At 42.8% G+C, this 11,708-nt stretch overlaps 1 protein-coding gene across 1 annotated transcript in view; it reads left to right on the top strand.

Annotated features, from left to right (window-relative positions):
- The first annotated feature begins 707 nt into the window (after positions 1-707).
- egln1b (egl-9 family hypoxia-inducible factor 1b) overlaps positions 708-11,708 on the top strand; it is a 51,314-nt gene continuing 40,313 nt past the window's right edge. The window contains exon 1 of the mRNA XM_076289429.1: positions 708-1,813. Coding sequence (XP_076145544.1) covers positions 1,013-1,813 — 801 coding nt within the window. The 5' untranslated portion in view covers positions 708-1,012. The remainder of the gene's footprint in view (positions 1,814-11,708) is intronic.

Genomic DNA, 11,708 nt, shown 5'->3' with positions numbered 1-11,708 from the left:
TAGACACTACTTAGCTTCTGAACCAGGACGAAGTGTTATCAACCTCAACACGCTATGGACGAGAGTGAAAAGGAAACGACCAGGCACCTAATTAAACCAATATGGCCCGACATTGACGTTTCATGAATCAAACTTTCAATAAAAGGAAAATATTATGTCAGCCATTATTGTTAAGCCTACATAGAAATTATTAGCCTGTATTGCTTTTAAATTACATGATTGAAGTTGAGACAAGATTGCAACACAGACACGTTTTAATGTCATTGTTCTAAATGGCAAAGCTTTAGGCTAGGCCTAGGCTATTTCTTCTTTATTTCTATGTGCATGATATTATGGATTATGGACATTTTCCGGAAAGAAAAGAACGTAAATTCCCAAACAGAGAAAGCATCCTATATAAAACAGGGCTACCCACAAATTTCGCCTGACTTGCAATACAACACAACTCATTCCGACACTAGAGCGGGTGCCCTGGTTCGCGCAATGCTTTTGAGTCAGATTCCGAAGCAGTCACGTGGGTGTGTGTCCCAAACGAAGCTTCAGACGTCACACTCACAAACCGAGGCCTCGTTTGTCATCAGTCACATGATTTTTATGGAAACGACACAAGCCTCGAACCGGGGCTTCATCTGGCACGCCCCTTTCTGCTCGACACAAGCTCCGAAGCCTCGCTTTATTGGGCACATCACTAGTGAGGGGAGCGAAGAAAAAAGAGGAACGGCTGGCGCCATGCGTCCCCGCTGGGCTGATACTCGTTTTTGGGCGAACCTAGAAGTTAATAGACAATATGCAGTAAAGCACGGGAGTTATTTTGTACCTACGGATATACATGAAGAGTGAGCAACAAAGTGCGTGTGATGTTATTGTTTGGCGGCGGGGCGAAGGCGGACATACCATTCTCGCTAGCGCTAGCGTCGTTAAGGTGGACACTCCAAACTTGCATGGTAGCAGTGGGGCAAGGAAAGCGGTGAATTTAAAGGGAAAGAGCTCTCTGGACGGTTAAACCTTCGCTATGGAAAAGGGAAGCTCCAAGGAGGAAACCGGGACCGATCTGGACCGGGACCGCCAATACTGTGAACTTTGTGGTAAAATGGAGAACCTCCTGAAGTGCGGCCGGTGTCGAAATTCGTTCTACTGTAGCAAGGAGCACCAGATACAGGACTGGACCAAGCATAAGCGAGTATGCAAGAAGGAATCCGATAAATCTCAGTGTCCGGCGCAGCCCGGACCAGCGCAACCCGAACCAGCGCAGCCTCCCCGGCAAGCGAAAGAGGGGCAGCCGCGGCTGTCGCGAAAGAATAGTGCCAAGCAGAGCAACGCGGCTACGCAGAGCACCTCACAAACGGGCCCTACCAACCCACCGTCCGACGGTGAAAGAATGAAAGATTTTATCACTTCAGCGACGAGCTCGGGTGGTGTAGACGATGACAAACAAGCGGGGGACGGAATTACCAACAACACCAAGCCCAACGGACAAACGAGGTCCCCCCCGCAAAGACTGGCCATGGAATATATAGTTCCATGTATGAACAAGCATGGCATTTGCGTCGTTGACAACTTCCTCGGCGAAGAGACTGGTCTAAATATTCTAGAGGATGTCAAAGCCCTGCACCAGAGCGGAAAATTTACCGACGGGCAGCTTGTCAGTCAGAAAAGCGATTCTTCCAAAGACATAAGAGGGGACAAAATTACTTGGATTGAGGGAAGAGAACCCGGCTGCGAGAAAATAGCTTTTCTGATGAGTAGAATGGACGACCTAGTCCGACACTGTAATGGTAACCTGGGGAACTACAAAATAAACGGACGGACGAAGGTGAGTAATGTTAAGGCAAAAATAAATCACACGTTTATTCTCACTTTCTCTGACAGTAAATGATTGACATCAATCGTGATAATTTAGTAATAATTCATAACCATTGTGATGAAAGTAACGTTAATTGAAAACAAAAATCACGTTTCTGACGGAGAATGTTTGCACAAACAAATCGACCATTCCACAAAAGTTAAACTTCAAAAAGCACGCCACGTGATTTTTATTTGACTTTCATAAAAGGTTGCTGCAACGAGAAATCAATGGGACCGTTTAGTCAGGTAGCCTACTAGTCTCCAGTCACTCAATGGAGAAGGCCATTCCATTTAATACGAGTTTTTTTGAGCTTTCAAATTGCACATGGCGCATCCGTTTGACGTTATTTACTATAACCATGGAAGCGGTTGAAGGGAACACTGTGCCACGCCTATTTCGTGATAAAATAGTTAGCTGTGTAGCACACATGTAACAGCAAGGAAGACCTATGTAGCCTATATTAGTCTGTATTTCACAACACTGTTCGTTGTTTTGAAACCTCTAGTACGTGTATGCTATCCTGCAATACAAAAAACAAGCTCTGGTGTGTTAACTTAGTCACACACAGTTTTCAGTTTTGTAGTTAGTTGAAGTCTTTATTGACTTGTGCATTATTACTGAAGTTTATGCAGTCCATCGAGGCCTAATATTGTATCTCCTGAAGAGTGTGACTTGATCTTCAGTGGTTTAAGTATATAAATCAGTGTTGACAGAGCATAGTCTCTTTAAAATGCCACAGATACCAAGCATGAATATCTTGCATAGTTGCCATAACCTTCAGTTGGAAATGGAGATAAAAAGAGAACATCAATTAATATCTGACAAAAGCGGACAGTTATCGAATGGTAGCCTGTGTGATTACATTGGCATCATGTTCTGTGTTTGGTCTGGTTCATTCAATGTCATACTAGACCGTATACATGGAAATAGTTTCTCAGATTTCGCTTAAAGTTTGTTTACATAATGTTTAGGTCCCAAAGTGAAGACCTGTGAAATGTTTTTGTTCAATTCCAATGTTTTCATATTTTCTATGCCCTTGGATTAAAAAATGCCTTTTATTGTGAGCCATGTTTAGACATTGATATATCAAAAAGTGTTACTACTAGCACGGCCAAACCAAAGATTCTAGAACAGAGCTCTGTTCTAGAATCTTTGGGCCAAACTTTGTAGGGTGGAAGACGACCATTATTCTCACTATGACTGGACCATTAAATGTTTGTAATACATGCCATTGATTTTATGAGGCCCCTATTCAGAGCAAAGTGCAAAAGAAAGTGATTAGGGAGTATTATAAACTACTTTTTATAATAGAGAGTGTTATAAACTAGTTTTTGTACCCACATGGCATTGACCAGTATATTGTCTGTAAATAATCATCATAGCATATGAACATGGAGAAAGTAAGGGTAAAACTAGATGTGTTAACAGATAATGTGTTTTTCAGGCTGTCAAACATATTATAAATAATCAAATATTATACAGGCCTTGGTTTTGGGACCCATTGATTCATGATATAGACAAATTTTGTGCAAAATCTGAGACAGCCTTATCTGATTTAATATGGAATGACCCTTCTATAAATCCTCAGAAACATTCACTGGAAATACACTTTCTGCCTGAGATTATGTTATGACATCTGACATGGCTAAGGCCTCTATTTTTCAGGTAGGGCCATATGTTTGGCCGTTCTCTAACAACACCTTTTGTGCCAGTACTTTTGGAAGGTCAATTTTCTTCTCTATTCCTTATGATGTTGACAAAATTATTTAAAAACAAAGGATAATGTTACGGTAAAAAGAGTTTGACAGTGCTGAAATTTGCTTTATTTATCATTAAAAGGATATGTTGCTGTTGTGTCTACACAGTCTCCCTGAGTCATTCTCCACCAAGATGTGATAGTGTGGAACAGAGGCCTGCTTATTGGTCTCCTTGTGCCCTTGTGTTGTTTTTGTGTGTGCGCGCATGTGCGTGTGTGTATGTGCGCGTTTGTGTTTGTGTGCTCGCGGAAGTCTGTGTGTGTGTGCGTGCTGGTCACACACACACACACACACACACACACACACACACACACAAACACAAACAAACACACACTATCCCTAGTGTAATTGTGCACACATAATGCACATATGCATGCATGTATGTTATGGATGGGTATGCATATCACTCCACACACCCATAACAAGCATACACACACACACACACACACACACACACACACACACAGACACGCCTACCCACTGTACATGATGTACCGTACCGTTGATTCTGTCCATTATCACACCCCAGTGTACAGTCTATCAGTGTGGTGTGGGGCAACATGCTTTAATGTTGTAGCCTGATTTGGAGCTACACTATTATTGGCCCTATGCTGCCCTATCTCGCGTGCTTGTCTGTTGGGCTGCCTGTTCAAACCAACGGCTTGGAATAGCAGCAGCCTGTGTTTTGGCAGTGCCCGGCCGTTCGCAAATAGCCTTCTGCTATGGTGCTACTTTGTTCGAGATGGGTGTTCAGGCATTGCTTTGACTTTAGCTCAAGTTCACAAGCACAATAACTGTTTGCAAAACCAGATGCTACCAGTCATGTAACCTCTTACCTGCAAAAGGTTTTTTCCCCCACTTTTTTCCCCAGTATGCCAGGTTGTGATCATACTGTGATGACCTAATTTGTTGACAGAAAAATATAGATTCCATCAGAGTAGTTCATGGCATTTTTTTTATCATAGTGGCATTTAAATATTTCAAATTAAAAGTTTTTTTGGAGCCGATATTAGAAAATGAGAGGGCCTTGACATGCATCAGACTTCAGGATCACATGCTCCCTCCTTTGCTCCTCTTCTTCATTCCTTCCCTTACTCTTTCACACTCTCTCTGTCACTCCTTCCCTTACTCTTTCACACTCTCTCTGTCACTCCTTCCCTTACTCTTTCACACTCTCTCTGTCACTCCTTCCCTTACTCTTTCACACTCTCTCTGTCACTCCTGCACTCACTAATTCATTCACTCTCCTAGACACAAATGCACACGAAAAGCATTCAATTATGTTCCCTATTACCAAAATGCAAATAACCGCCCCTCATCTCGTCCCTGATGGAGGGGGGGGGGGGGGGGGGGGTTGGCGTTTAACCTGTCCTGCGGAGAGATAGTCATCTTGGTATGAAGGCAGCATGGGGAACGCTAGCGCTAGCACGTGGCCACATGTCACACAGCTTCCGGCTGTGGCATTAGCGGTGGCCGTCATACGAACCTGTTGAACCAGCTGACCAGAAGACATATGGCTAATGAGAGGACCGGCTAACGGCCGGTTTTCGCTCTCTTGTCCACTGTACTCTCTCTCTCTTTCTTTTTCTTTCTCTCTCTCTCTTCCATGTGCTTTTTTCTTTCTTTCTGTGATCTTCCTTGTATGTCTCTGTTTCTTGGCCGGTTTTGGCTCTCTTGTCCACTGCGTTCTCTCTCTCTTTTTTTCTCCTCTCTCTCTCTCTCTCTCTCTCCCCCATGTGATTTTTTTTTTTCTCTGATCTTCCTTGTATGTCTCTGTTTGTCTTTGTCTTCTATTTGTATCTCCTGGTCAGTACACATCCTATCCATCATTATAGTGGATGGAATCCACTATCTTGAAATCTCCTGGCTTCTTCTTCTTCTTCTTCTTCTTATTATTATTATTATAACCATTTTTTCTTTTTACCTTTTCAAGAATTAATGCGACTCTAACCGTTAACGTACAGACATGTTGAAATAACCGTTTTGTAGGTCTGGAGTTGGACAACCGAGTAACTTTTTCAGATTTTCTTAAAAGTTTATACTTTTTGAGAAATAGGGGATTAAAAATGGTAAAAAGCTCATTTTTCCCCCTTAGACTTTAAAGGCTGTGATGTCATAATGGCCTAAAGGCAGCTGCGCTTGTTAAAGGAACACGCCACCCAATGTCAGTAGTAATATATGTTCTTACCTTAACTTTCACGAGTTGAGTCATACCTCTCCCGTGTCGGTACGTGCACTCTAGTGTGGGTGCCTCTCTCGCTCAGAGGGGAGGGAGGGTCGATCCAGCATGGATTCTAAACTCTGTGGTGGATAGGATCTACAATTAGGTGTTAACAATACTACTACGCTAGGTCGAAGTACTCCCAAGTGCTATTGCGCCACACATTGTAGTTCTCCGGTTTATTCGCTTGGAAAATCGCCACGTTTCATGTTGCGTGGCCGTAGCATTTCTATCAACTACTAGTGCAACTGTATTTAAGTCGGGAAAACGTGGATGTTTCTGATTACTTCTACGCTTAGTTACCGTCAAAGCCCGCTAGCATAGCAACATGCTAACACAGTCCAGCCGCGCACCAGAGCGTTGGAGTGCACGTACCGACACGGGAGAGGTATGACTCAACTCGTGAAAGTTAAGGTAAGAACATATATTACTACTGACATTGGGTGGCGTGTTCCTTTAAGCTCCCAGAGTAGTTCCCGGGCTAATAAGAACACTGACACAGGTGTCACCTGTGAAATCAACTGTCTCAGCTTCTAATGCATACAATCTGGTGCTCCCTAAAACTACACATCCTGTTTAAGTGTTTCCCGTGTGTCAAAATAAAAGTCACAGCCATATCTCATGCTTTGCGCATTATATCTCCAGAACGGTTTGACGCATGTGCTTCAAATTTGGTACAAGTGTTTGTATGGACTCAAAGATGAAGTGAGTTGATGTTGGAGGTCAAGTCAATGAACACTCTGAGTGCGATATCTCAAGAATGCCTTGACATACATGCCTGAAATTTGGTATGAGTATTTGTATGGATTCAAAGATGAAGTGAATTGATGTTGGAGGTCAAATGTCAAGGTGAAAAACACCTTGAGTGTTATATCTCAAGAACGCCTTGACACACAAGGTCTTTTGGTACGAGGGTTTGTATGAACTCAAAGATTAAGTGATTTAATGGGTTTTTTTTTCAAGGAATTTCCCCACCAACATTAAGCTAGCAGATTTCCATCCACTATTGTAATTCCTCTGGCATAACATTCTAGTTCTATCTGCTGTCTCTGCCGTGGCTTTCTCTTTAGTTCATTTACATCTTACTAGACCGTTCACTTTGCTCCCTCTTTCTCGCTCTCTTTCCCCTCTTCCCTCCCTCCTTCTCTCACTCCCTCCCCTCTTCCCCATCTCATTCCCTGTTCTCTCTATCCCTCTCCCCCTCCCATCTCCAGTGTTTCCCACAGAATTGAATTCTATTTGTGGTGGTAGGTTTGCAGAATTAACTTGAATGCAACAGTTTTTAACAAATTAACGCAGCGTGGTTATGATGCAGATTTAAGCACGGTTTAGCCAGTCGACTTTTATGACAACAATTGCAGGATTGTTAATGTTTTCTTTAAACGTGCATGGAGGTTTGTTGAGAGACAAGGAGAGGCTGTGCAAAGGTGTACATAGCTCTTCAAAGAACGAATTCCATCCAATTTAAACAGTACAACATGGAAAATCATTGTGTGGTGGTCAGTGTTGATATTGTGGTGGGCCGCCACAAATAAGTCAATGTATGGGAAACACTGCATCTCTCTCTCGTCCCCTCTTTTCTCCCTCCCCTCTTCCCTCCACCTCCCGCTCTCTCTCTCTCTCTCTCCTCATCTCTCTCTCTCTCTCTCTCTCTCCCCCTCCCCTCTTCCCTCTCTCTCTCCCCATCTCTCCCTCTCTCGAGTCACCCTTGGCTGTGTAATAGCAAAGTTCATACAGAGCACATGTTTCGCTCAGCTGCAACTGACTGAGCTGAAATTTGAAGTCGGGGCTAAAAAGCAATATGGCATAGCAACATATTTGGCTGACTAATGAAAACACTTTTATTTACGGTTTCTGTGTGTGTGTGACATGTTGGCAAGGAGAATGTGGTTTTAAGCAGGTCAGTTTTGAAGGTAAGTGTATAGAAGGACATATTGAGTTTACCCAAATTTCCTCACCCCGTGTGTGTGTGTATGTGTGTATTCACCTGTGGTCTGTGAGACAGGAAGTGCTTTGTGAGCACACCACACGCCAAGGAAGGAAGGAAAGGAAAACATATTCTCTGTGTGTGTATGAATCAGGTGCTTGCATGCACTTCCCCTCGTCTAACAGATTCACACACCCATTGTAATCAGATTTAACACAGTTAAAATGATGATTGTTACAGATAATTATGTGTGTGTGTGTGTGTGTGTGTGTTTAGTCCATTATTGTGTATCTCCAGTCCTGGCTTTTATTTAGTCATCCATTTTCCCCTCAAGTTTAGGTAGTCGTTTGCTGTGGGTGCGAGGCACGTGTGTGCATGTGCCTGTGTTTGCGTGCGTTCATGCGCGTGTGCGTTCATGTATGCATGTTTTCAGGAGTTCATCAGGCCTTGTAGTGCTGGGCGGTATGACCAAAAATGTATATCACGGTATTTTTCAAAATTCTTACGGTTTCACGGTATATGACGGTATTTTTTTTTCATGCATAATCAGATGTTCACAGCATTTTCTACAGGTTGAGAGAGGAATTGCTGCAGTACATTGACTAAGGATGGTCTATTTTACTGTCATGATGTAGAATAACTCCACACTAGTGGTAGGCTAATGTAGTTTTGCATGGCCCCAGAAAATGATGCTGTTTACAAAAAGTCACTCGTGATTCTAATGAAGAATCTAATCAGAATGCAAAGACAATTGCTGTCAAAATACAGAACTTTTACTGTGCAAATGTCACAAACATCTTGTATAAAACCAATACAAAAAGTAGTGCAACTTGCAATAATTATACTTTTTTTGAAAATTATACAATTTAAAATAAAACCTCTCTGCTAATATGCTTACTCTGTCAAATAGGCCTATCAAAAACATGCCTTAATGTTATTGTGTGGTTTACATGACGTTAGTGGTAGGCTAACGTTAACTTCATGTGGATGTGGATGTCTTGTTAGCCTGCCATGAGCTTCGGTTCGGTTCGCTAGGCAAAACATTAACAAAAAAGTTCGTTTTGGTGCACTGATGACAGTCAGGATCATTTCTAACTAGCCAGCTAGTATTGCTCAGTGCATGTCTATAACATGTTTTACTTGCTACCTGGATAATTTCAGCGAATATTCTTAAGGTGAGATGAATGATAAGATCATTAAACTTCACTGTGTTCGGTGGGTTGCTAACTAACAACATCACCTACTAGCCAGCTAGTTACAGCTGTTGAACAATCTCAATAGAATGTTCGTGACGGTAAATCCCTTTCAATGCAGTATCCCTTAACGTTTTTCCTTAACTAAAGAAACAATTTAAGGTATTCTGTGCAACACCCTTAAATAAACCCCCTACCTAAGGAGAAATTAAGCCTTAAGGGTCATACTTCAGGGGAAAAACTTAAGGTGTTTTGTGTTTACCCTCACTATGCCTCGCAGTGGCACCATGCGTGCGTGTGAAAAAAGTCCCGTCTGAAACACTGTCGCCCGGCGCAGCGTTCCAAACGTTGTGTAATAAAACACACCGGTATGGCGGTATATTAAAAATTCATATCATAACGAAAATATACACCGGTATACGGTGTGAACCGGTATACCGCCCAGCACTAAGGCCTTGTGATGTCCCTTGACTGATTGTGCACTTGGACAGCAATACATTTCTCTTTTGGCCAGATAGAACAAGGTCCCATCCTCACAGAACTAATGCCATTTCACTCCCCAGGCCGCACAGATATCATTACTCATCCGATGTGGATTCATTGTACGGTTGCTATGATTCGATCACACTCAGTGTGTCTCATGATGATGTAGAGATTTCACTGCCTTTCCATTCTGTAGCTCAACCCAACCATAGCTCAGATATTCATTTGACAAGGTGCAGGACTTACTGACCACACATTACATGCATCGCTAAACTATTTAACTTAATTTCTTTGATTTTAAACTCTACTGTGGTATTGTGTTTTATTATTATTTCTTTAGAAATAAAGGGTAGCTCTCAACATTATTTTTTTTAATCGGCCCACGGACATTTCGGACAAGATGCCCTTCTTCAGCGTGATATGGCGATTTCACAGAGACAGAGATTGTATTGTATTTCCTCCCATACTATATATTCCACTATGAGTCTCCTCTGAAGCACCTGGTAGATGGAGCAGGACGTTAAGAGAGACTAGTTTAATAGCCAACTTTATCTCTGCCCATTGTCTCTCTCTCTCCCTCCCTCTCACTCTCTATCCCCCTCTCTCTCCCTCTCTTTCCCTCTCTCTCTCCCCCTCTGTCTCTCTTTGTTTCACACACACAGAGGAAGGATACAAAGGCGTTTTGGAAAAAGGGGAAGACCGGATCATGTTCCGTTGTTTAGCAGTCTTTTGGAAACAAATACTTTCCTTTGGGGTGATGCACAGAGCTAGTGAGGGCGGCGGTGTCTTGAGTTATCTCGTGCCAGGGCTGGTCCTAATGTTACTTATATATAAACACACACACACACAAACGCACACACACACCTACCTTGGTTGTCCGCTGTGAATTGTCATAGAGAAGGTGCCACTGTATTCTGTTTAGACAGTGAAGCCCCATTGTTTAGCAAATAATTTACTACGCTTGCTGTTCTTGCATACACTTCTGTGCGTGCGTGTGAAAGCAGATTCATTGGCTTTAGCTTATGTTGTTTGGCAGGTTGCATCAATTCTGTGGATGTGTGAGGGCGAGTGGGACAGAGGGTAAACGAGCGGAAAAAGAAAGAAAGAAAGAAAGGGTCAGTGAACTGAAGCGGTCGAGCGTGATGTGAGTTCACGCGGTATGAGTTGTGAGACTCGATGACCCCTAAAGGTCAATGGCCGTCTGACCCGAACTCCGGGAGTCATGAACTCTCTGCCTGTCTGGATTTTCATGTCTTTACTCACGCAAGGCACACACACACGCAAGCACACACACACACACATGCAAGCACACACACACACACACACACACACAGACAGATGTCCCCTCAGATTCCCTCCTGACATCCTGACATGCACGGAGTACACATGCACAGGAGTACACATGCATCCTACGATGCACACACACACACACACACACACACACACACACACACATATACACACATATACATGAGCAAGTAAATGTGCATAAAGTTTCATGTAACATCGGGACTGCAATAATTACATCAGGTCATATTAGGTCACACCTTTCTGTGGAAACAATCTCTGGATATCAAGCAGTGGGATCCTTGATAAAGCTCTTCAATCAAAACTAATATAACAATGGCTGGCTAAGATTGTCGAATTGTACTTCAAACAAAATGTATTAGACCCTATTTTTCTGGAAGCATCTTTGGAAAGTCAGGAAGGGTAGGACATCCTGCATAAATCAAATGAAAATAAAAGTTGACTCTCTTATATTTAGGCTACTTCCAAGTGGTGTGCTTCAAAACAATTTGTTACTTCTTTGGAAGCACCTTTGTATCGTTTCTCTCAAATAAAATAAATATGGGTTTTCCATATTCCATTCCATTCAAGTTTGTGCTTGCTAATAATAGAAGCTGTGTGTGAGAGAGAGAACATCGGATCCCGTCTCAACACCATTTGCAAGGAATTGGAAAAATAAAGAAAACAGCCAATGGTGGTCTTCGAATGTAAAGGAGCTTTTTACCCATAAGTAGTGAGTACGGAGAGGTCTGTTACGAAACAGCAACTTTTTTGTGCTAATAATGCTAGCACATTCAGTGCCCATCTCACCCCAGCCTTCACGTGGCCCCCAGAGTCCACTGTACAGGGTGTGTGACTCACACACTCACCATGATGCAGCTCAGCACCGTCAGTCTCTCTGCTGCATCATGAGGGTAGCGCTCGGCAACCAGCTGCCCCACAGTAACACAGCCTGAGTTAGTCAAGTCTGAGTAGTAGGGCTAGTGCTAGTCTA

Source organism: Alosa pseudoharengus, unplaced genomic scaffold (assembly GCF_046254945.1).
Source record: "Alosa pseudoharengus isolate Yale_2024_CS ecotype anadromous, Long Island Sound unplaced genomic scaffold, YU_APseudo_1.1 YU_APseudo_1.1_scf_1, whole genome shotgun sequence".
Lineage (NCBI taxonomy): Eukaryota > Metazoa > Chordata > Actinopteri > Clupeiformes > Clupeidae > Alosa > Alosa pseudoharengus.
This window is presented reverse-complemented; position numbering and strand designations above follow the sequence as displayed.